This window comes from Psammomys obesus, unplaced genomic scaffold (assembly GCF_907164565.1).
Source record: "Psammomys obesus unplaced genomic scaffold, mPsaObe1.curated_primary_1811, whole genome shotgun sequence".
NCBI lineage: Eukaryota > Metazoa > Chordata > Mammalia > Rodentia > Muridae > Psammomys > Psammomys obesus.
This window is the reverse complement of record NW_026592118.1, coordinates 15516434-15542970: the sequence shown is the minus strand read 5'-3', so window position 1 is coordinate 15542970 and position 26537 is coordinate 15516434. Positions and strand designations below refer to the sequence as shown.

The window sequence follows — 26537 nt, the reverse complement described above, 5'->3', positions numbered from 1 at the left end:
AAGTACTTTTATAATATTTTATTTAGAAGATCCATTAGACAGTATTTACAATGTATATCAGACTAACAAAGGAAAATAGATTTTTCAAAATTTAATTTCACTTTACGCATACATCCTTTGAAATGTGGATTAGAAAAATAAAGTGAAGACCATTCAATAGGGTGGTTGTGCTCAGGAGATATTTGACGTACTTCATAACGAATAGAGCTTCTATGTATGTAAACTGAAAGAAACAGAATTCATGAGGAAACCTAGAAAACGAGGCAGGCCCAGTTCAATCAACGGACTTGAACACAGAGCACCCAGAGAGCCTCAGTGAGGGGGTGGGGGGGGGTACAAAAGCAACGTTAAGGCCAATCACGGAGAAATCCTTAAGCAAGGCACAGTGCTTGCTTCGTAAGTAGAGAATTCTCAGCGTGACGTGCAGTAACAAGATGACTGCCAGGGTGCCGGGTGGAGCAGCGTGCCCCAAGGCTGGAACCGTGCCCCACTGTGGGCAGTCACATCCGCATGCAGGGGGAAGCTGGTTTCACATGGAATCCCGTGCATTAGTGCCTCGAGTCCCGGTCACTGTATGCACCGTATGACAACACACAGTTCCCCTAGACTGACAGGACCATTTTATATAAAAATACTAAGTTCTGACAATCGCTTACGTTGGCTCTTTCCCTCTAAAGCCACATTAAGTAGGGTGAGGTGGTTACACCAGTTTGGTATCTGCAACAGGAACACTGATGTTCAGTGTCTGCTGTGCCTGTCTGCGAACACTTAGGTTCCTAAAGTGCTTTTTAAAAAAATCTGTTATTCTCGGCCTTTGGAGGTAGGTTGACATTGTCCTCTTGGACATGATGATAGTGGGTCCAAACACGGGTCACTTGTTTTGGGGTGATCATGACGGAATGAATGCAGGTCCGAGGAGAGGCCGAGGTGACATGCATGTACGCATGCAAATACATAAAATTACTGAGTACTCCTATCTAATACTTGAGAGATATATACCTTAATATGTATATATATGGGAAACCTACTGAGTTTTGTGCCGTTGGTCTATGATGGCGTCACTACTGCCCAGGCAGCCTGCTTCCTGAAGGCTCACAACAAACCTGTGAATGCAGAGGCATACTGGGACAAAGACTCTGGTCAGCAGACACACACAACCTTAAAACACTGGGATTTCACAGTGGCTTACTAAGGGGAACAGTTGTGCTTATAGGTCATTTAATACAAAAATATATGCCACATCCAAGTCATGTAAAACAGTCTTATAAATCTTATTGATATACTTCAGGTAAGAGCTGAGAGAACGGGAAGAAAGTGTATAGAAAGTGGAAAGTAAAGAGAATAAAAGTTGCAAGTGCACTATGTCTTCACATTTAGGATCTACATTCTCTCCTTTGTGACAGGCCTCACTGTAGTTGAAGTTGTGCTTGCTTGGCAGGATGTCGGCCTTTGAAACGAAGAACCTCCCCTAAGTCTCACACCCACACTCTACCCTTCTCTGCGCATCAGCTTTTAACTTGGAGAACGCAGCTGTGGAGATGTAATTATGCAGTGTATATATGACAATAAAAAGTTATTTTAAAAATGATAATTTAGCCCAAACTCCTACCTTCTTAAGCCTAACAAGACAGATCACTTAACATTTGGCACGTGAGCTCGTGTTTTCTCTTGAGCCAGGCTCTCACTTGTAGCTCTGGTTGGCCTTGAACTTGTGGACTGTCTGCCTTATCCCTTGGAGTGTTGAACTGTAGTCATGCATCACCATGACCAGCAGCTAATCTTGACAAAGAACTGATACATTTAATTAGCATGTGGAGGTCAAGTTTCTCATTATATGAATGTAAGAAAGGTGTGTGTGTATGTGTGTGTGTGTGTGTGTGTGTGTGTGTGTGTGTGTGTGTGTGTGTAAAATCTAGGTGGGGTAAGCTTGTCTCTTCTTTGTCAAAAGCTTTGAGTATCAAAAAAAGAAATGGAACTTTAATGTCATTTTTTCATAACATTGTACTACCACCACAATGTATTGTTTTGATAAAAAATAATATTTTGCAATGTTTAGACCATTGGTATGTTTTGTAAGTCTATATTGGACAGTTCCTTAAATAACCCACCCCAAGACCCCCAGTTTATATAAAGCAAGTCTTATCAGTTGGCAAGTTATAATATTAAGCAAAACACACACTTGCTGCAATTGTTTCCATGTGAAAAATGTCATGAAGAATTTCTTAAGTCTTTTCAGTGAAAATTCCTGTTTTCATTTTTCTTCAGAAGCTTTCTCATCAGTATTCAAGTATCTTGATTCTCCGTGCTTCAGGACAAAGAAATCTTCACTTTTAAGTCCGTACCTCTCTAGAGCTTCATGCAGTTTCACCGGCGGCTCTAAGTAATGCTGGCAAGTGGCAGGAAGAAACACAAAAACTTACAACACTAATACTTGAGGGCTATTCAGATAAGCATTCAAACTAAAGGTCAGTTTAGGTCACCAGAAGTTGCCCACAGAAAACAATTCCTTCTCTTTTACATGAACCCTTAGCCAATCAGACAAACATGTCTTCCTACTCACCTTCAGTCATTAGCTACAGAGTCACTAAAACTGTCTACTACCGGACAGAAGAGAGTCCATCCAAATGCCTGCATGTGCACTGTGCCACCTTACGTCAGTGTCACCAGATCACACATGTCCTGACCTCACGAGTTCAGTGTAACTGGAGTCAATGCCAAGAAATGATGCAGGAGGACTGGATGCTACGACCCCTGAGCACGTGGGGCTCCGCTCATCTGTGCTTGTGTGGGCAAGCAAGCATTTCTGGCTGAAGAAGGCTGTTACCCACAAGCCTCCCGTGAGCAAAGCAGGTCAGAGGTGGACAGGCAATGCAGGAACAGAGCAGGCTCCACAATGTTTCTGCACATTTGAATATTTTCTTAAGTTCAAAGTGGCTTGGCAAAATGCCTTAGGAGGCAAAGGTACTTCAGGCCAAACCTGGAGTCCTACGTCAGATCCCAGACCCACAGGGTATAAGGATAAAGCTGACCCTCTCTGACCTCTACATGCTTGCTGTGGTACACCTGCTCCATACACACACACACAATGTAAATCGTTTTAAAAGTGCAGATCACTTGAATGTAGGATAAAATTGTTATTATAAAGAAATTTAAAGCATGAAGGTAAGGGATTGCATTAGTTTTAAAAATACAAGATTTGGGGCTGGAGAGATGGCTCAGAGGTTAAGAGCACTGGCTGCTCTTCTGAAGGTCCTGAGTTCAATTCCCAGCAACCACACAGTGGCTCCCAACCATCTATAACGAGATCTGGTGCCCTATTCTGGCGTGCTGTATAAATAATAAATCTTTTAAAAAAATTATAAGATTTGGAAGGGCTCACAGGTTAAGAGCACTGGCTGCTGTGCTAGAGGACCAGTTCAATTCCTAACACCCCATGGTGGCTTACAACTGTTTGTAATCTAGGCCCAGGGAATCAAGATGCCCTCTTTTGGCCTCCTTGGACACCGGGCACACGTGTGGTACACAGACTTAAATGCAGGCAAAATACTCATGCACATGAAAACAAATTTAAAAAAAACAAAACAAAACAAAACTACAGAATCATTGTGATGTGGTAAAAAAAAAAAAAAAAAAAAAAAAAAAAGCAAATATGTGAGCTTAAGAGATGGCTCAGAGGTTAAGAGCACTGGCTGTTCTTCCAAAGGTCCTGAGTTCAATTCCCAGCAACCACACGGTGGCTCCAACTATCTATAATGAAATCTGGTGCCCTCTTTTGGCATGCTCACATGCCAAGCAGAATACTTTATAAATAATAAATAAGTAAAATTAAAAAAAAAAGACAAATGTGTAAGTATGGTACCAGAAGCACAAACATACTAATAATTAAATAAATTATATTTGTATTAATTCTTGGAGAATTTCATACATATATACAATCTATTTTACTCATGTTCACTCTCTACTCCCTCTCTCAATTTCTCCCATACCCATCCCCTCCCTAGGCCTCATTCCAACATCATTTTTGTTAATTTTTTTTAATTTTTATTTTTATTAAATACAGTTTATTCACTTTATATTCCAGCTGTAGCCCCCTCTCCATCCCCTTCTAATCCCTCCCTCCCTCTTCTTCTCCTATGCCCCTCCCCTAGTCCACTGATAGGAGAGGTCCTCCTTCCCTTCCATCTGATCCTAGTCTATCAGATCTCGTCAGGACTGGCTTCTTTGTCTTCCTCTGTGGACTGGTAAGGCTACTCCCCCCTCAGATGGAGGTAATCAAAGAGCCAGCTCATGAGTTCACCATCATTTTTTAACTTATTTCCCTTTGACCTAAATCTCTAGGGTATTTAATTCATTCAAAGCTTTCCATTTATTTGTTTGGTTTGGTTTGGTTTTGGTTTTTAGAGACAGGGTTTTTTCTGTAGCCTTGGCTGTCCTTCACTCACTTAGTAGGGTAAGCGGGTCTTGAACTCACAATGATCCACCTGCCTCTGCCTCCCAGAGTGCTGGGATTAAGTTTTTTTTTTTCCCTACCTAATTAGAAAGGCTGTAACATTTGGAAGTTAAAAAAAGAAGTCAAAGTTTCTAAAGCATACTGCAGCAGAAGTCCGTCTTCCCTTCTGTGAGGATTGTCTTCCACACATCTACAGAGAATGCCAGGCTACTGAACTAGACAAGTCTTTCCCTCTCCACCGCAGAGACACAAGGAAATACACATGGTAGCTAAGGGGTTAATGCACTCTGGGGAGGAGAGGGCTGGAAATGAGGTTCACGTTAAATAAAAGCATCTTGGAGACCCTTCCAAAAGCACCCTATGAACACACACCCAGTGGTCTGGGCTCCTCAGGGCACTGTAGGTAACCATCAGGCTGGGGTTTTCACCCCAAACACTGCTCCCAAGTCACTCTGCGCAAAGGTCACTGGCTTCTAGTGCTGAGCAGAGTGTAAGGAGCAATGTGTACCGGTGAAGGCTGAGCTGTGTGTGAGCATGTGTTCAGAGGGAGGCAGTCTGGCTTGACAGAAGATGGCTTATATGTAAATGTGATGGGGGAGGGTTGGGAAGGGGAGGATCTGAGCTAGAAACGTGAATGAAGCAAGACAGGAAGTGGGAAAATTAAGGAGACATGAGAAAGGGAAAGGGTTCTTTCACCAATACCCAGTTTCCGTTCCCCACTGGCTGGGTCAAGACTTTGGTCATGACTAATAAATCCACGGTATAGACTACCTGCATAGTAATTACACCCTTTCCTGAGCAACTTCCCAGACAGGAATAAAACAGCTAACGAACCAAGGTCAAAGCCAAAAGTATGCTTTACAGCTTTACAGCCTTTAATACTTTATGTGCTGAGCCACCTGCTCGGCCCCAGGCACAGCTCTTTCTTCACGCCTGCACTGGAGATCTGCCCTTGGCATTTATTGCTTGCTTTTTAATACTGAGTCGCCCCGAAATTCTGGCTTGACCCGCCATTCTTTCCTGTGGCTTGAGATCCCCCTTACGGATGAATGGAGTTTTAGGAGCAACTCCTTGGATTGCCCGGCCACGAGTGCTATACTGCACCTCCCGACTGTGGGAGGACTGGGGCAGGGCTGCTGCCCACATAACGCAATGCTACAAGGAGAGAGATGGAGAGCTACTAGCAATAGGGAGAAGAGACAACCAACGAAACACGAAAGCCAGGAAACATTTCTTGGGGCTTAAAATGTACACGGTGGGTATTTCCCTCCTTGCTTATTTCCCGTTTGAGGCTATGTTTAAAGGATTGCTGCCAGCATTCACCTGACTGCCAAATAACTTGGGTTTTAACTAAGCCTTATTAATACTGTATTCTTAGAGATAACTACTTAGTAATGGAAGGCAGACAGCGGGAATCTACTGTTTATCTGATATATGTTGTACATATATATGCTATTATATACTGTATAATACACCCATGTAATTCATTTTTTAAAATACTTCAGAATAATAAAAGTCTTCCCCACTGAAAAAGAGTTCCTTTTGTTAAGTTCCTGTCATCCATGTTTTATAAGTCTTTGGTCGGCAGTATAGATGCACAGCCACCCGACACTGCTAACTTCTTTGCTAGCTCTAACTTGATAGTGTCGGGCATGATGTGCAAGGACTTAGTACAGTTTTTATAATGCTGTAGCTCATAGGAGACCCTCTTATCTTTAATCTACCTACATTTTGCAACATCTGGGTTTTTCCATAGGTTAGTTCTTGGCTAGTCTAACCATTTAGAGACTAGCCTTAGAATTAGGTCAGAAACGCTTCCGGATGACGTAGATGTGATATCTCAGATTCTAAGCAACTTAATCCACAAGGGAGAAAAGAGAGCCGCACTGTCATGGAAGCAAGCACCTGTGGAAAAGCAAGTCAGGACGTCCGAGAATAAAGGAGGAGGAGAAGGGCTCCCCGAATTCTGGAGCCGCCACATGCAAGGCAGCCAGTCCTAGACAGCCACATTCCTAAAGGGTAACTGCTCAATAACCTGCTTCCAGGGGCTGGAGAGATAGCTCAGTAGTTAAGAGCACTGGCGGCTCCTCCAGAGGACCTAGGTTCAATTCCCAGCACCCACATGGCAGCTCATACCTGTCTACAACTCCAGTTCCAGGGCATCTGACACCCTCACACACATACACATGCAGACAAAACACCAATGCACATTAAAAAACTAAAAACAAACAAACAAAAAAAACCAATCTGCTTCCAACAGAATCTAGTAAAGGTACAACCCAGATCAGCCAACACACTAGTTTATGTAATTACATAGTGCTTAAAAACAGTTTCCAGCAAAATGAGTGGCGTATTTATTAGTTCACATGTACCACACACACACACATAGCTTTAGAGTGCTGCCGATGGACAATTGTATCCCACTTGTAGTACAATGAGCAGCTATTTCAAGTATGTATGCAAAACACAGCACTTAAAAGTATTTCGAAAGTATAGGCTAAACACATCCAGGAAATGCCATCGACTCTGTTTAGCTTATCATTCACACCTTTGTGCTGGTTGAGCAAACTGATAATCACAAAAGGGTTAAAGGGGAGATGAGTCTTCATTAAGAGTCTCGGAGGGAACTAAAGATGGGGGCGCAGCATGAACAAATCTGTTGAGCTTTTTCTTTTCTTTGGTTGAGATTTTTGGTGCTGGTGTAGCTACCATATTCAAGTAGCCCAGGATGGCCTGTAGCTTGTTAGATAGACCGCTTGCAGGCTTCGATTCTTGAAGGCTAAATAGTGAAATGATTCTTGTCATCTGAGGTTTGCATCCTCTCCTGATCGCCCCATCTCAGCAAAGAGCACGAGTGACTGCCCAGTCCCTTGAGCTGAGTCGTCATTTCTTTCCAGAGGCTCATAAATACTACTGTCCTATCTAGGTCATTGCCAGAAGACACACACGGAGCACACACACACACACAGGTGGTCTAAGAAACTTCCATCAAACAGCAGCGAGCACACATGACAGCCTCTTCCCAAACGCACACGTGTGCTTCAGATGGGCATGCCTTCCTCCTGGCCCTGTATGTTTTCATTTATTACTCGGTTCCACCTCCAGCAGCATGGCTAGAGAGCTGCTGTAGTACGCGGGGTTATGTCACCATAAAACAGACACTTTAACTAGGGAATAGGGAAATGAGCAGGGGATATTCTGGAACAAACTGATTAGGAAGAGACCAGGCCAGAAACAAAGCAGAGGGAGAGGGCTAAAAACAGTAAGGAAACACTGGGTCTCTGCAAAGAGGTCCTGGGAGATGAGGGATAAGGAGGGGGTGGGGCGGGAGCCAAGTGGAAGTTAGCTTCTAACCCTCTCTAAACTTTGCCAGGTCTCAGATCCAGGAATGAAGAGACAGTATCATTAGACTTTGCTGGTCCAAGAACCCCGGCCAGCAGCAGGGCTCTGGGGATCAATTCCCTAAGGGAACAATCAGTTCTTCTGATTGTAGTCTAGAATAAACCACACTTATCCCAGTGTCTGACAGACAGCAAGCACTGAATCAGTTCACTGAACGACTAAGCTCCACATGCGCCCTTCTCCCACTGCCCTCCACACAACCCTCTCCAGAAGCACTAACTCCTCAGTCCCCAGTGTTTGGTAACCCCTTATGCTCTGTCCTTTCCTCCTCTAGGAACATACCTTCCTCCTTGCCTGTGGCCTAGTTAAAATTTCCATCTTCCATGAAGCGATTCCAGATCCCTGCCCATCTTTGAGACCAATTTATCTGCCCTACATGATAGCACTTCCGCCTACCAGAATATCAGCCATACACGTCTTCTAGCTTCCACTAGAACATAAGCCATCTGGAGGGTGGACGCATGTTTCCTTTTCTACACCACACACAGGTTTGTGGAGAGGCACATCCTTTGTTAACTATGGAAACCAGCCCAGGTACACCATGCACATCTTATTCCTGTTTTCACATATCATTTTACTAGTTATTGTGCTTCTTCCCTCCAGTTCACGTGGTTATTGCAATAACTATGGAGTTTGATACCACAGTGTTTGTTGTCTCTGAAAGCTAGGGCACGGCAATACCTAAATCCCACCAACAGCCAAACACAGTCAAAGCTGGGCTCTTTGTTTGCTTACATCAAACTTACCTCATTAGCTAAGGCAAAAGTTCCCCAGTGAATTGCCACAGATCTCTTCGCTTGGACATCAATGTGAATCCTTACGGCATCTTCTGGGTCAGCATGCTGGTATTTCATAAACCACCTGGTGAAACAGAAAAATGTAAAGGCGAGTAAAGAATCAGAAGCCAAACTCCAGCTACCACAGAATAAGGATAGCCTACAAACTGACCAGATGAAAAGCAAGCAAAGGGTTACCATACCAACCCAGGGACCGCGACACACAGCTATGACACCTGCCACTCCACAGGAGGGGCCTAAAGTCAGGCTGGATCACGTTATCAAGACTGTTTCTCAGAAGTAGCGTACAGTATAAAGCGTGCAAACTTTAAAGATACAGGCAGAAGGCCCACTGCTAGCCAAGGAGTTTTACTTCAAGCGTCCTAAAGCTAAATAGTGAGGGGATGGCTGGGCAAAAAGACTCACTAGTGACTATAGATTACGAAGTCCAGAAGGACTGGCTGATGCCTTGGAACCGGCCCAGGCTCCTGAGGCACAGAGCCTCCTGAGGCCCAACACTTGTGATGGCTGGAAGGCCTGTGGAAAGTTCTCCCCAATTCCCTGAGCACCCATCTCCATGTCTATGGAGTCTAAGCCCTGATCCACCCTATAAAGGAACTGTATCGGCTGAGCTAGACAGTAAATTTATTTTTTTACTCTAGCAATTGAAATGAAAATGTTAGTGCTAAGGAGACAGGCCAGTGACAAATCATTTGGCCCAGCTTGTTCCAGGCTCTGAATTCAGCCCCAGCAAGTCAAGCAGGGCTGGGAGCATGGGGTAAATGCTAAGTTCCAGCTGACTCAGCTACGATGTGACAGACGAGGTACACCCCAGAAGCAGGAATGAAATATTCCCAGCACACACCTAAAGGTCTTCTTTGTTTTCAATTTTTGCTGTAATCAGCACACATGTGTATAAGATTCCTAAGTTTTATTTTCTTTCTAAAACATCTGATACTGCCAAAAAAGAAAAAAACAGAACAAAAACCACACAACGCCCACCCTCTTCCACAGTGCATGCGCACTACCACGTTTAATGCTCTTGAAGCAAGCAGTGCCCGGGCCCCTCGCAGCCGAGAGAGATGGCAGCACTGCAGAGAAGGGGAAGGGCCCTAAGCATGCAGTCTGTGGCATCACCCCAGACGCACACATCAAAGCATACACTGCTACCTGCGAAGGCCTGTTCTTATAATTATAGATAGTCTAATCTGTGGTGAGGAAAAGCCAACACCCTCTGAAAATGATTTGTAACCGTTTTTTTTTTTTTCTTAAAGCCATGTTGATTGATATTTTCAGAAGTTTTCATGAGGAATAAAATAATTTGAATGGATAAAGTAAAATTCAAATACTAATACTGACAGAATAAATTTTGTTGGGGTCTGTGGTGGTGGTGGTTTTTTGGAACAGATCTTCTTGCTTCAATTTCTAATTGGGGGGGGGTGGTTAGAGGCATGTACCATTTCATATGGCAAATTATAGTAGTTTTAGTAATTACCAAGAACCCAAAACAGGTGAGCCACCCACAATGAGGAAATAAGTACAACTAACTAAATAAATAAAAGAATAGATGTTGGGGGCTGGAGAGATGGCTCAGCAGTTGAGAGCACGCTCTATTCTCCCAGATGTCCTGAGTTCAATTCCCAGCAACCACGTGGTGGCTCAAAACCACTTGCACTGAGATCTGCTGCCCTCTTCTGGCTCACAGGTATACATGCAGATAGACCACTCATATACAAAAAAATAAATGATTAATTTTAAAAAGAAGAAGAAATGTAAATAAAAGAAAAAATGGTTTGCAGAGCTTAGGGTTAACAAATAAATTTGACAGGGCTGGGGCTAAAGCTCAGTGGTAAGAGTCCTTGCCTGGCTCGCCTGGGGCCCTGGATTCAATGCCCAGTTACGGAAAAAGAAAACTGATGAATGGCTAGATATCGGATGAGAACAAAAGTCTGGATTTACCCAAGCCATCACGTGTGCGAGTGAGTCTCAGCTCTGTTGACACTCTAGATACACTGCGTGTATTAGAAATACAATGCTGGCAGGGTTGCCTGGACAGCACGCGTGTGTCTGCACTCGGCAGACACGTGGGCGGGGGGGGGGGAACGCATGCCTGTGTATGAGGGCAGGTGCAGGCCAAAGGAAACATGTAATGACGCAGGCATGTGGGCGAACGCAGGTGGAAGTCAGACGAGAACTCACAGGCATTGATCCTCTCATTCTGATCTTCAGGTCCTGGGGATCGAAAGGGTCCTTCCGGCTTTGCCAAAGTGCCTTTCTTTACCCGCTAATCCATTTCCCCAGCCCTCCACCTTGTTTTAAAGACAGCTTCTCTTACTGACCCTGGATGTCACTGATAGGTTAGGCTAGCTGGCCAGGGACCGCCTCCCAGCTCTGGAATGACAGGACCCTGCTGTCAGGCATGGCTTTTCACTGTGGGTCACAAGCTTGTGTCCCCAAGCTTGTGCCAGCACTCACTCGCTTTATTGCCAGGTAAGCAGCTTCCTGGACCACTTTCTTACCATCTGTTTTGCTCTGCTTTACTTGTACATCTGCTTGACTGAGTTCCCTAAACTCATATCTCTTTTCCTTAAGGAGACTGTATGAAGGAAAGCAGACAGTTGACAAGTCTTCTGTGGCAGTATGGCTCTCAATTGCCTTCAAAGTAAGTGATGAGTACTCGGGGCTGGGAGGGAGAGTAGTGAGTAGCGAGAGAAGATTCTCTGCATGCTGACTGAAATTAAGAACATGGAAAGGACTAGCACTGTAGGCCAACTCCTTGCTTTCTCGCTCTGTGAAGCAGAAGAGATGCAAGTAGGGATTGGAAATTCCCCATCACAGAATAAAAGCTAATCATCTATAGAGAATCAGCCATGTGAAAAGGAAGCGCAAAAGTGAGTTCTGGTTCCTGGCTCGTAAGCCAGAAGGTATGTAGGCTCTGGCAAGATGTACATGAGATTGCAGGTGAATCTGATTTCAGCCTCCACCAGTTATAACCGAGCCCACCACTAAAACAACAACAGGTAAAGTGCGCGTTTACAAACCTTGGTGCATAAGCTCCAATGGGGATAGCTGCAAGGTCAAAAGGACCAAACCTTTTTCCTATCTCTTCAAAAGCAGGGCAGTAGCCAGTATCCCCGGCAAAGAAGAACCGATTCCAAGGCCCTAACACAGACCAGCTGCCCCACAGAACCTTATTGTCATCCATGAGGGTCCTTTTACACCAGTGCTGGGAAGGCGTTAAGACAAAGGTGACCTTGTCGTGGCCCGGGACGCAATTCTCCTCCCACCAGTCAAGCTCAATCACATTGTCACAGCCACATTTCTGCATCCAGTCGAGAAGGCCCAGAGGCACAAACCACCTCAGCTCACTGCCAAACCGCTCGTTCAAGGCGAGGACAGTGCTGTGGTCCAGGTGGTCATAGTGGTTGTGGCTGATCACGACGGCGTCTATTTGGGGGAGTTCACCTATCGTACACGGCGGACGGCGGAACCGCTTTGGACCCATGTACTGCGAGGGCGAAGCACGGGAGCTGAACATGGGATCTGTGAGGAAGATGAGCTCATCCATCTCCACCATCAGCGTTGCATGTCCCAGCCACGTGACTCTCAAGCCAGCCTCTCTCACTCCAGCTTCTTCGGGGTTACTGACAAAGTATGGCTTCAGCACTGGGAGTTCTTTGTCAAGTTCCTGTACATAGATAGATATAAAAAAGGAAAAAGCAGCGTTCAGTGGGTGGAAAGCTATTACATCATCAGAGAAAATCTTCTGACCTAAATTACAGTGAGAGGAGCTATTTGGGGACAACGGAAGTCAGCCCATACACCTGCTGCTTCTGCTCTGCTCCTAAAGATGTGGACCTCGCCTCTTTCTAGATGGGAGCTAATGACAACAGCTCAGGAATCCTGAATGGAAGAGCAGGAGGAAACGTTAAATTTAGAACTCTGACTATTGCTAAGTTTTCTTTCTGACAGCTCTCTTCTGCAGCCCCAGCAGGAGGCTGGCCTAGATGCAGCTGTTTTGCTGCTGTCCCCTCACTGAGCTGATGTACTTGCTGCCGAGAAGCAGCCTCAGAAGCAGGCCAGCCCCTAGCACTCGCAAACTAAGCTGACGGCAACTGACGTTTAACCCTTGGATTGCACACATCTTACTTTTGAACACATAAAATTCAAAGCGAAACCATGTGAGGATTCCTGGGGGTCTGGTGGGGGGATCACATCCATAAAGGCATTCCTTACCCTGACAAGGCAGGCTGTCACAAGGGAAGGTAAAGGCAGGAGACAATTGTGGGGAGTGTCAAGGGAAGCCTTTTGGAGGCCCACAGGGAATGGCGAGCGAAGCATCCGCGACTCCCATGGCTCCTGGAAAGGTCCTGATCCACCGCCCACAGTGTCGATCCACCAGGGTCTCCTAGCACACTGGTGAGGTCTCAAAATGGATCCGAGGCTAGGCCGGTGTCCGGTGACCGCTACCCCCTTCTTCATGGAAGTCTCCTAAGGTGACCTCGCCCCCCAACACCCCCACATTCTTTAAGTTGCACTAACCTGACTGATTGTTACTGGTGCTTGAGGCTGGCATGGGACGGTCTGATTTAAATGATTCCAATCATTTAAAAGGCCGCTACACTGGACTGTAAACGTTAGAGCTGCACCTTTGAGTCTGGTCTCCAGAGTCTGATTTCCGAGATTCTGCGTGGGCTCCATTGCTACTCAACACCCTTCCCCTGGTTCCTGATCCCCACAGACAATGGTGACAGAAAACTAAGAAGCCACTGAGACAGTCTGAATGAGAAGGCCTGGCCAGGGAAGGAAAGGTAGAGGATAGCAGTGATGGCTCTGGAGCCCTTCGAGCTGAGGTTCCACATCTGGAAAATGGGTATAACTGTACCTCACTGTGATGAGGACTGGGTCAGGAACAGCTGGCTCACAATATATTCTCTGTAAGTATTCCAAATGAAGACAGTCCTAACCCCAGTCGCCCGCCGAGAAGCATGCGGACAGTCTCGTCCACTTCTTTTATTTCTGCACAGCTGGTAACCTATACTGAAGACCCTAAGCAGCAGCTAGACCTATCAAAGTACTCATGACTGACTGACTGGCTGTCTCTGTGCCCACTCATCCACACCCAAGAGCTGTATCAGTCCTCAACAGTACCAAGCCGGACATGATAAGCACCTGGGAAGCTGTGGAAGAAGGGTCAAGAGTTCACGGCTAGCCTTGGTTACTATAGAGAGTTGTGCCTATAAAGAAATGATCCAAAAGAATAGTGTACCTACAGTTAAGAGAGAACTCACTCCCCACTGAGAAGTCTTCACTGCTCTCTGCCATCTGACAAGCTCCATCCCATCTCCCTGCCCAACTATTAGCTGCCTGTGGGATGCTCAGCCCTCCCCGAGCTGTGCTTCATGCTGTTTATGACTCTACACACTCTCTCTATCCCACACACAGGGACACTCTTCCTGTTCCTGGACTGAGTTTCAGAACGCTGCATGATTCTGACCTCGTTTCTCAGATTGCTTTCACCCTGTCGGTCCTCTGAGACTGTAATTAAACTGTACATCCTCCAAGGGACCATCCGTAAGTCTCTGCAGATGGAGTCCCTTGCCCCTGGACGTGCACGCTTCTGTGAACACAAGTCTCCTCTAGGTATTCTGGTTTGAATGCAGACTATCTCTTGTCTTATATATACAGCTTGGAAACATTTGAAGTACCTAGCTCAGTGACTACAATACAGTGATCAATAAAATTTTTTGGATAAATTAATGAATGTTATTTTTTCAGTTAATTCTCAAATTTTAAATGAGGGTTTAGAGAAAAATGTCACATTGTATACTTGCCAAGCAATAAGAAGGTAAAAAAAGTTTAAAAGATAGAAGGGGCAAAAGGAAGAAAGGAAACTAGGGTGCTTGAGCACTGGCTCTGCAGTCGAGGGCACTTGCTGGCTTTTCAGAGGACCTGGGTTCTGTTCCCAGCACCCACAATAGGATGCTCACAGCTCCAGTTCCAGCGGCCCCACAGCCTCTTCTAGCCTCTTCCGCCACTGGCAAGCATGTGGTCCACACTCTCGGGTATGCACAGTCACAGAAAATAAACAAGTAACTCTTGCAGAGAAAGGGAAGAAATTAATGTAAATTGAACACCTGCTATGTGTTAGGCATAATGCTAGCCACAAAACGATGATGATGATGGCATACTATCTATCATATCAAGTGCTTTACTAAAATATTGCATAAAACAGCATCAGCAATAGCTACCATTCATAAGGATTTCACTGTTTAGACACTACATTAATTCATAAAAAACGACTTAGATTTAACACAGATCAAAACACCAGAGGTGAAAGCCACCTTAGCAAAGAGTTACACAGAATTACCCTCACACAGGTCAGCCAACTGATCTCTGTGCGTACCTTCTCCAATCAGCGTAAGTACTCCAATTAATTGCGTGTGCACCTGTGTGTGTGTGTGTGTGTGTGTGTGTGTTCACGCAGGCATGCACAGGAGTGTTTGTGCATGTGTGCGTGTGTGTTGCTGCAGATTAAACTCATACATGCTAAGCATGTGGTTGATTACTAACCTAACCCCCCGCCCCCCAGTCCACATTTACCTTTTGAAAGCAAGAGCTTAGGGAACAAGTGTGCAGGATAAGAGGAGATAAGACCACAAAAACACAAGGAACCCTGGGGATAGTGGGTGTGTCCGTTAGCTTCATTGTGGTGATCTGCTCTGTGTGCCCCAATGTTACAACTCATCCAGTTATACATGGTAAGTACGTGGAACCCGGGTTACGTTCCAGAACCACCTTAAAATGCTTAAGCAGAACTACACAAAACAGTGTGCTGAAATAGCTGGAAAGCGGTAATCCCTGGAAACGAATGCACTTTGGTTTTGCTCTAGTTTGAAGGGCACCTGAAGCTCAGCATTAGCGCTGTCTGAATGCTTCTGGGAGATGAGGCCCACAACATCGTTAGCGGTCTCAATCTAGTTGCCAAGGTTATTAAGACATCAGTGTGGATTTATTGTTTCCAGGGGACAGAGGAGAGCAAAAGAATCAGGTCGGAGGGTGATGACTAAAGGGCAAGGTACTACATTTGGAAATAACGGATGATTGTGTGTAGTTGCCTATGTTTGTGAACATAATAAGAACCACTAAATTGTATGTTTAATGGGGTTTTATACTATGCAAATTATTGCACAGTAAAGCTTTTTGTAAAAAAAAAAAAAATTAGTGACATGAGTTCTGAACACTTTTCTCTGTCTGCTGTGGTGTCTGAATGAGGTGCCCTCCCATACACTGAATACTTGGTTCCCAGCTGGTGGCACTATTTGGGTAGCTTTAGGAGGTGTGGGCTTGCTGGAGCAGGTGTATCACTGGGCGTGGGCTTTGAGGTTTCCAAGCCAGGAACCATCCCCAGCCCACTCTGCTCCCCTCTCAGGTGTTCCTGCTGCTCTACCTGAATGCGGCCATGTTCTCTATGATGATGACGGAGCCTCTGGAGCCGTTAAGTCCAGATAACCCTTTCCTTTGATAAGATGCCATGGCCCTGGCATTTTATCATGGCAACAGAACAGTAACCAATACATCTATGCATTTTCCTTCACACTCTGATTCTCCTCTCACGACAAAGTGGCAACTCATCTTTACAAATTTACTCCCTGGCAGCTTCCTCAGGAAACTCAAACAAATGTAACCTACAACTGAGCAACCAAAAAAAATCAAAAACAAAACAGAACAAAAATCTATTTTTTTTTTTTTTCAGGGATTTCAGATGACTGAGTGGGTCAAATGCTTGTTCTATGAACATGAATATCTGAGTTCAGATTCCCACGAGATTCCCAAAATCCCCAAAAAGCTGGGCACGGCATGTCTGTGACCTCAGCACTATATGTGAGAAAAGAGCATTCCTGAAGCTCAAGGGCTGGCCAGCCTCAATAAATCAGTGAGCTCCAGGTTCAAGGACAGACTGCCTCAAAAACAAAGGTGCACAGTGACCAAGAGAGACACCCAGAGGCACCTTCCGGCCTCCACACACATGTGCACATATAAACACACACACACACACACACACACGGGTGTGCACCCACATGCACATAACCAGAAAAGGAATGAATGATTTATAAACTTTTCATCCCAACAAAGAGTTTGGAAAAGCATGTCGAACAGGAGGTGGGAGGAAAGGGATTCTTGATTTCTTGAAGAAAGTGAGGTTGGTTGGTTTGTTGTTTGTTTGGCTAGATCAAGATTTTCTGGGCTGATTTTCCTTCATGGGAGCTACAAAGGGGAAACCATAAGGCCCATGATTAAGGAGCAGATTAGTACATGTTTTGCTTTTCTTGAGGAAAGGGAAAAATCTAAATGTTCACTGTGCCAGGTCATGTTCACCTTTAGCCAGATGCTAAGGACACTGCCTTTCCGATTGCCATGACAAAACACCACAAACACAACCACAACCACAACCACAACCACAACCACAACCACGGCAGCTTACAGAAGAAATAGTTTATCAGGCTTACAGTTCTAGGCAGTGAGTCCGTGACCATCATGGTGGAGAGCATAGCTGCAGATACGCAAGCTCAACACCGGGGCGGTAGCTGAGAACTTGAGCCATTCTCATTCAAAGCATCACATGCTCCACATGATTGAACACTGTGCCGGGTATGTCTGTCATCTTAGTGGTAAACAGACAAGGCAGGGAGGGGGTCACTGAACTTGTAGAGCTCATACAAGATAGGTGTTCTACCCAGGAACAGCAGTTAGGTCTTCCTGGCTTAAATCACCTCTTCTCACTAAACCGTTTCCTTCAAGGAACAAATTATATTAAGTCACACTAAAGCTAAATAAAATGCCACACTGAGATGGTGCTTCTACCTTAAAACACCTGCTCCCCCATGCAGCTCACATAAAAACTGCAACACAGTTCTTTTGAGGTATACAGACTTCTTTGGTCCCAGGTAGCGGCAGTAAGCTGTGGGCTGTTTTTGCAGGGAATGCAAGTGGCCCCATGATTTGGTGATTTGGTGGTGGTGAAAGTAAATACTTCCCTAGTCATCCAAATCTACCCTCTGCAGGGACAGACTTTCATGGGGAATGTTTTATGGTCCAAACAAACAACTTTTTTAGATAATGTGCCATTTTAGACATCCAGGCCAAATCCTATTATAAGCAAGTCTTGGGATCTTGGATTTTTTTTTTTCCTGTACCCACTGAATAAATACAAAGACTACCTAGTCATTCTGGAACAAAACGATGGATGGAATTTTCCAAAGAGTAGATAAGGAAATTTTCTACAACTGAAGAAAGTATAGAAAATGTATTTTCAGACTGAAAACACACCTACTGACTGGCTACAGGAATAAATAAAAAAACAAGATGCCATGGTGAAATTTTAGAAAACAAGTACCAAAGAGATGGCTGAGTTTGTTCAGTTTTGGAGGTTTCAGTCCATGATCAAGTAGCTCTATTGCTCTGGCCTCTGAGGGGCAGCACATCACGGCAGGGATTTACAAAGCAGTAAGGCCCTTACACCTCCCTAACCAGAAGAGAAAAAGAGGAGAAAGGGATGAGAATCCCCCTATCACGCTCAAGGGCACACCCCCAATGGCAGAAGCCCTCCCCACTCGCCCCTAACTCTGACTGTTTCCACTAATGCCCACTAGCATGAGGCTTAGGAATAAGCCTTTAACACATGAGCTGTGGAGGTCAAGTAAGATTTAAATCACAGAAGAAGAGCTCATGGGCCTGGGATAGAAATAAAGTCACACAGTCAGTGAAGAGCATAAAACTGGTTCCCAAACTATTTTTTGTACCCAGCCATGCTGTGGCAGCCTGTTCCCCAATTTGACAGGCTCCTCCAACTAATGAAACTCAAGAAGTCTCTCTCAACTTCCCTCTTTAAAATGCTGCCAAGTATTGTTTTTCCTCCCCTCTATTGGTGATTCTGGGTCACAGTAACACTCAGACAAGGTCACAGAGCCAACAACAGTGCAAAGCAACAACAGCCTCTGAACAACATGTGGCCTGTGAGCTGACACACTGTCCCAATGTTCCAGAAGAGACAGGTACCCAGAATGGCCCAGGAAAGAGACTCTTTCTCACCAGGCAACTAAATGTATCCTGCTTATGACCCACTTTATTTAGACCTATTGATTAATGTATATACATTAATCATATGTTTCTTTTACAGCATTTTCAGCTATACAGGCAAACAAATACAATACAGTATAATATGATATAAATAGCATAATATATAATTATTCTTTGTAAATATTATTTTCCTTTCCAAGTAATGACCTCTTGAGTCTGTGATCTGCTCATTAAAGGTTAGCCTCCAAGAAAACGACCTCCAGAAATCTGATAAAATGAGTTGAGCACAGGTCTTGGTTCCTCACCTACTTCCCCTGGTTTTGTTTCTGTTTGCTGTTTGGGGATTTGGGGAACTCTAGCCACACTAGGGTAAAAGCTCATCCTTTCAGCAATTTTTAAAAATGTGTTTAAACACAAAGTTACAGTTATCCCTGAATTAAGGGAAGCCAGCATGCTTCCTTGATCTAATTCTAGGCTTTTACTGAAGACAAGGAGGAATTAAGGCAGTAAACGAAATACAATGAAATACATAAATGATAATACATAAATGAAATACATATTGGAACAGTGCAAAGATGTTTTTCTTTCAGATTATACTGAATTCATTTTAAGTGGTGTATTCAAAGATATGAGTCCCCTTTGGTATCTTTTTAATACCCTGCCTTTAAGAAGAAAAGCTTCACCTCATGTTCCAAACTCTTATCAGGCTGTTAACTTCCTGGAATGCATCGTGCATGTTCTCATCTTCATAATGTGGCTCACACAATCATCTTACCTGGAAAACCTCTGCAAAACGGTCTTCTAAGACAGCACACAGACTCTTGAAGCCATCTCCAGCCCCGACCAGTCAGAACTGACCACTCCACCCCTCTGTTTCTATGGCACTCCATGCCAGCCTCCGGCTGTGCACCAGAAGGGTCGTTTACACGTGTCCCGTGCCACTGAACAGGGACTTGAGGGCATAGGCACAGATTCATTTGTCTCTTCAAAACTTACCATTATGTCTCATCATAGAGAAACAGCTCAAATGCCAAACAGAGGGTTGTACCTCACACACACAAAAAACTAAGTTACATACATGTATTTAAATTATTAACAAACCATTCAAAAACAGCTAAATGCTGCCTACCTCTTTGGAACCTGGAACATTGCTATGATTTTTCTCCATTATCACCCATCTAAGAATATTTGGGATAGAGATGTTTTTCCATGTTGGCCATGGGTTAACAAATCTCCCATCTTTTCCTTTCTTCGATTTAGTTACATCTTCCTCTAGTCTGTAATCCAGTTTGAAGCTTTTCCTGGAAAACCTAGAAGACACACTTCCTTCTGAATTCTGTACTGAGTTTTGGCGCTTTCTTACTGTTTCTTTAGGATATTGGTAGCTTGTTGTTGGAGACTGGCTGTTTTCATTTTCATCCATGCCCTTGGGTGAGACGCTTTAAAAAGGAAAATAAAAAGGAAAAGGGAGATTACCAAGTTTAACAAAAAGCCATTAAAGTATATTAGACAGTATTATTCTCAGCCGGCAGTTCCTCAGCCTTATAAGGATATTACATCTGTATTAATTCAAAATCTCTTGCTGCAAAACACACTTTTAAGATCCAGCATTACACATGAACTCCGTTGCCTGCTTTCCAATCACTTCCCTCAGTTCTAATGTGATTTGATGTGCCGGGGGTGGGGGTGGGGACACAGATGGGGGGGGGGGAATAATGTCACAGGACTACCCTTTTCTGAGGAGTAGGGGAGGGGAGACAGGGGGAAAGAGAGGGAGGGTGGGGCTAGGAGGAGAGGAGGGAGGGGGCTATGATCGGGATGTAAAGTGAATAAAAATAACTTTAAAAAAGATCCAGTATTATTGCTTGCTAAAAAGAGAAAAGATGTCTGTCTTTCCTATAAACATGCTAGCCAAGCCTTTCAAAAATCCCTTCACTGTTGTAAGCTAAAACATTATTTCCCTAGCCAGCATTTAGACATAAAATTGTCTGTTTCAATGACTTTCTACAGAGTAAACAGAAGCACTATTATTATCTGGATAAAAAGCACACATACCCCTCCCCAAAAAAGGCTCAAGTGTTAGAAGCTTGGTTCCCAGCAGAGCTGTGGTCAGGGGTGGAGTGTCTGTGAGGTACCCAAATCGTGGGGTCTCTGCCTTCATCAACAAAGTGAATAACAGATGGATCCAAAATCTCAATGGACCACAAGAGCTGCAGCAATTGGGAAAACTGGGGCCTGCTAGGTCGAGGTGTGTAATGGAAAGTTTTGGTGTCTTTAAAAACTCAGTTATGTTATTGTAAACATGCTTTTGTTTTAATCCCAGGTGTGGCTATGCAGCTGCTGTAGACTGTCCACAGCAGCAAACTATTTGCCTCGTGCAGGCTCTGAGAAGGGCAAGATCTTTGCCAGCTGGGAGGGACTGGAGTAGAGAAGGGAGGTAGAGGCACAGGAAACATACATAAAATAGTTTTAAGAGGTACACGCCAGCAGAAGTGAGTGACAAGGGGTGGACACTGGGAAGGAGACCGTGTTCCTGCCTCTCCCTGGCCACCTCTGCTCCACCATGCCCTTTTGCCATGCTGTCGGCCTCCCCGCAGGCCCAGAAACATGGAGGCCTCTACCCTGGACCAAAACCTCTGCGAACCACAACAAAGACTTTCTCTTTTTAAATTGCTTCCCTCGGGCCCACGTCACAGAAAAAAAACAAAAGACCAACAGGAGCACCTTTCCGTATCCATATTTTTGTAACTACAAATGTTCTTAAGAGTAAAGAGCTTCTTAGTTTCCTAAAGATGTCTCAGCAATTCAAGTGTCTCACATAGAGCCCTGCTAAGACTCATTTTATACTAATGAAAATCTGTCTGTTGAGCCATCTCTCCAGCCCTCAAAATGCATATTATGAATGAAAAAAAAATGATCAGGTTGATAACTTATCACATATAATAACAGTATATAAGCCTTATGTGTTTGTGAGTCATTCAAGAAGAATGTGTGACTTATATAACTACATGCGAGATAACAACTACCTGCTCTCAATAAAGATGAGTATTAATCAAAAAAAAAAAAAAAGAAAGAAAGAAAGAAAAGAAAAGAAAGAAAGAAAATCTGTTACCTATTCCCCTAGACACTATGATGAGTCGACCTACCAAGGGAGGAGACAGCACATTAACTTAGTAACAACAAAAACTGTAAGTAATTCAGACTTAAAACTGCCAAGACACTGCAGTGCCCTAGCTTTTCGTAAATTCCCCACTTTTCCTTCACCTTGATTTTCCCGTCTGTAAAATGGAGATAAAGGCATGTTTGGCTCCTCGGGTTACTGAGAAGCCAATGAAAGCGCGTGGAGACTTAGGCTCACGCCAGCTCAGGGACGTTGGCTGCTCCCACTGCTCTGCCACTCTACCATCCATTGCCCATACTCAAGGCCCTGACATGCTGGGTTGTGAATTATGCAGGACTAGGGACATTTAGAAGTGGAAAATAGCACATTAAAAGCATGAAATCACTTTGAAGAGCTTCATTTCCGTCCTATTGATTGTACTAAGCAAACAAACACTTGCTTTCTAATTGGTTTAGGATCAATGCATACATAATTACACACCCTATAACTCTTTAAAAAAAAAAAAAAAAAAAAGCACAGATAACAGAAAACCAAATGTTATTTTCATGGCTGCAGGTATTTACAAAGATGTCTGAGGAAGTAAAGGAAAACGCCCCAGGAAAACATGTACATAGCCCAATTTTGTTTCTCTAATGTGAGGATAAATAGTCAACCATCTGGAGAATAATCACTGATGAAAAGAAACCGCAGCTAACAAAAGCCCAGGCACACAGCGCTGCTCAGCCACTGCTCGGCCACCGCTCTGCAGGAGAGCACCTGGCAGCTGAGAGAGGGGCGCTGGGCTTCCTGCCTTAGGCAGACAGCCTTTCTAGCCTTTTTCTCACCTGTAAAATACCTACGTACCCTTGGAGGTTTCAAAGGATTAGATGATATAATGTGCATTAAGTGCGTGGCAAACACAAACGCTAATTCTTTTTTTCTCTTAAGAGTGTTCTGGGCACGCTGGCGCCTCAGTTCTCACAGACTCACTTTTTATGTCTTCATATTTAGGTCTAGATTGAGGCTTTTACAAAAGCAAAGGCAGCTTCTAGCCGTTAAAATTCAGTTTGTTTATCAGACGAGGCAGGTCAGTTTAGATAGCTTACATCACTATACAGACAGATCGCACATCTCGTAAGAAGAGCTTGCCTCATGCTACCTTTTGAACAGCTTCTGAGATAGGCACTTTGCCACATATCTACTTACACCTCCCTATTTACACGCCTCTTAATATAGACGTTTATTGCAACTGTACTTAATAATTAAACATAGTTTTAAAAAAGAAAGCAGTATAAAGCAGAAAAGAATGAGTATTTTGCTTCAAAGACCAAAAAAACTACGTCTAAGTTAGGTTTAGGGGACAATACTTAGCAGTCTCACGTAGCTAGGACAAAGCTACGAAAGGTTCGTTCAGAAATGGAGCCTCCCTTTGCACCTGGACAGCCACAGGAGGAAGGTTTGTCTACACTGTCGGCTACCACAGAACACTGACAATGCTTAAAGAGGGTTCTTCAGGAAAGACAGCTCTGCTAACAGGAAACTAGAATCAGGGGTCTGGGTGTGGCGGCACACACCTTTGATCCCAGCACTTAGGAGGCAGAGACAGGTGGATTTCTGTGAGTTCAAAGCCAGCCTGGTCTATGTAACGAATTCCCGGACAAGGCTACATAAGAGAGAGACTCTGTCTCAAACAAAAATAAACAAACACCAACCCTGGAGCAAGAGGGGTGGATTACTGAGTAGAAAACTGAAACCTTAATATATATATGTGTGTGTGTGTGTGTATATATATATATATATATATTTTTTTTTTTTTTTTTAAATAATGCAGACAAAACAAAAGAGGAAGGCCCTGAGGGTTTCTCCTGCAAAAGTCAGCAATCAGAAAGGCTGGCGTTTCTGGCCCTGCCCGTGCTCCCCTTGCCTCCACACACCAGCCCTTCCCCTGTTTCTCCTGATGTGTTGGCTCCTACCATTAGGCAGCCAAATGCCTCGACAGGAATTTTACATGTGATTTTCTAGCACCTGTGGGATGGGAGAGGGGTGCAGGAAAATTAGCCGTCACAGGATTATCTGCTGCTTCTGTGGTGTCACGAAACATTAATGCTCACACTACACGCATGCAATCCTCTGCAAGAGAATGAGCAGAGAGGCAAAAAGAACTGAAGCCTGGCAGTCTGGAATGACTCTTTTGGAGGCAAAATCCTGAGAGGCCACTCAGTGAGAGCTGAGTCATACGAGAGGGCCTGGCCCTCTTCAACATCAGCCTCGGGTCACTCTGGTAGTAGCCACAGCAACATTCTCACAAAGGGCATCGTTGGACACTGGATGGAAGGACACAGAACTGGAAATGAGCTGTGTGTTGCAAAGCTCCAAACATAAACCTGTTGCCAAAGGGGTAATTACCCCATAGAGTAACCACCGAGTACTCTGAGTATTAATTGCCTCTTTAACAGCGGCAGGACTCAATCCCTACGTCTCTAACCAAAGGGGGTTCTGAACCATGACATCTGGTGAGGACAAGCCAGCCAAGTACAAATATTTTACTTCAATAACTGCACACATGGGTAAAATGCTTTCTAAAAACAAGAGTTCTCTATTTCAGAATTGTTTCATACATTTGACATTTAAGAGGTGCCAACTCCCTAGAACTGAATGTACTGTTTTATCATTTGAAAAGTAAGAAAAAAAAATCACAACAGTACAACGTATGTTTGGGGCGTCAACATTAGCATAAATTATGAAGCAGCAGATTAGAATTCCTACAACAGACATTTTATAAACATCGAGTGGCTATTATACAACAATAACACTAACGTTTCATCTGGAAAATATTCAGAATTATATTTTCAGATATCACGCTGAATAAAGCTGCACTTGCAATTTTTTATTTGTTTACCTTATCTTTATTTTACTACAATGCTAGATAACATAGGTTTAAAAAATAACAGCATCCCAGTTCTCTGAAATGTCATAAAGAAATTGAACTCGAATGAACTCTACCCATCCCTGAAATTCACTAAGACTCCATGAGCAATCCCTACAGACACAGAGAAAGCTGAGGTGACGGCAAATATATCCAAGCCTGGGAACTATGCTGTATACCAAGGGGACAGTGCTCTGTGTGAAGATCATTAAGGAATTATATAATAGCCACAGCTATTTCATTTACATATATACATATAATACATATAAATATATATGCATCTATACATATGTCAAGTGGCATTGTAACAAAAGAGACAAGAACCCAGGCTTCTGGTTTTAAACATCAAGTCCTCTTTGCAATACTCAAATGAACAGATGACACCACAGGCTAGTACTCTGAAGTGCCAAACACAAATTGTTATCTACACTATGATTTCTTTCAGTAAAAGAGTGAAACAATGCAAGACATTTTGACCCAATTGAGATGTTTCCCAGATATAAGACAGTCTCAGAATGTAAGACAAATTTTAAAACCTGAAATTCTTCTCTTTCTTTCTTATTTTATGTTAACAAAAAACTATGACAATATTTGTTCCCTCACACCTTATAAAAATCATAGTATTTGCTTATATTTTTTAAAAACCCTCAAATTTGTTTCATAAAATTCTAAGCTAATTATACTAAAAAAAATTACTTGAACAAACAATTGACAAAAGAATACTTTAAAATGTATGCAAGATTCAACAGTAAATTCTGAGAGGAATGAATGAAAATTATAATTTGAGTCTTTGTCCTAACTGAGCGTTGCCAGAGGCTCTATATATTCTTAACTATAAGACTAATTCAGTATACTGAATTAAAAGCCACTTCACATGCTAGCAAAGACTCTCAGCCACTAAAATATATGAACACTCAGGTGACTCCTCTCCAAGTTTTTCCTTTTCTGAAAGTAAGAAAGTAAAGATCTGATGACATTTAGAAGCATCAAAACAAAATAATCAGCCTAAGAGCAATGCCCCTGGGGAGGTAAGAGCACTTGTTGCTCTTACAGAGGACGCAAGTGTGGCTCCCAGCACCCAGACAGTGGTTCACAACTATCCTTAACTCTAGTTCCAGGAGCTCCCATACCCTCTTCTGACCTTGAAGATGAGGCATGCACATGGTGCACAGACATGCATGCGGGCAAAAACTTATACGCATTAAAAACATAAATCTTACAAAAAAAAAAAACTTGCAAAGCACCTCTTAACTGAACACAACTGGAAATTGCAGGATAATCATGTGATAACAAATTTTAAAAATGGTATGAAATGACACAATTATCCTTTTTTTAATACTTTAAATAATACTAACCACAAAATGCAGGTCTGTTCCTGGTAGTAATAATATTTAAATGCCATACAGAATTACATAGTTGAAGAAGTTGGTGGATGAAGGCAGGGAAGACTTGAAGCTGGTCTTAGTGGAACTTAAAACCAAGCTTAAAATACACTAGTGATCTGAACGTTTCCTTTACTGTGCCTCAAACCAATGCTTTCACAAAACCATGGTTCCAAAATATGGGTATTCTTTTCCACTGCTGACTCTGTCATAACTACGCTAAAAGAAAATTTTCTGTGCAAATGCAACCAATGAAAAAAAGAATTGAAGAGTGGACATCTTTGTAGCTCCTGGTAGAAAAAGGAAGCAGTGCACAGCTCAGCTTCCAGCTCTGATTAGTGCTCCAACTTTGACCCACTGAATTCTGCAGCCGTTAGAAAGTCACCTACCTTTGCTGAGGATGCACTGTCATTCAGCTATA

At 43.6% G+C, this 26537-nt stretch overlaps 1 protein-coding gene across 3 annotated transcripts in view; it reads right to left on the bottom strand.

The window, feature by feature from the left end:
- Positions 1-3: 3 nt before the first annotated feature.
- Napepld (N-acyl phosphatidylethanolamine phospholipase D) overlaps positions 4-26537 on the bottom strand; it is a 34267-nt gene continuing 7733 nt past the window's right edge. For all 3 annotated transcript variants that reach the window (XM_055612590.1, XM_055612588.1, XM_055612589.1), the window contains exons 2-5: positions 19838-20147; positions 11670-12316; positions 8599-8713; positions 4-2386 (exon numbers count right to left, since the gene is read on the bottom strand). In XM_055612590.1, the coding sequence (XP_055468565.1) occupies positions 2252-2386; positions 8599-8713; positions 11670-12316; positions 19838-20131 (1191 nt within the window). In that variant the 5' untranslated portion in view covers positions 20132-20147 and the 3' untranslated portion in view covers positions 4-2251. The remainder of the gene's footprint in view (positions 2387-8598; positions 8714-11669; positions 12317-19837; positions 20148-26537) is intronic.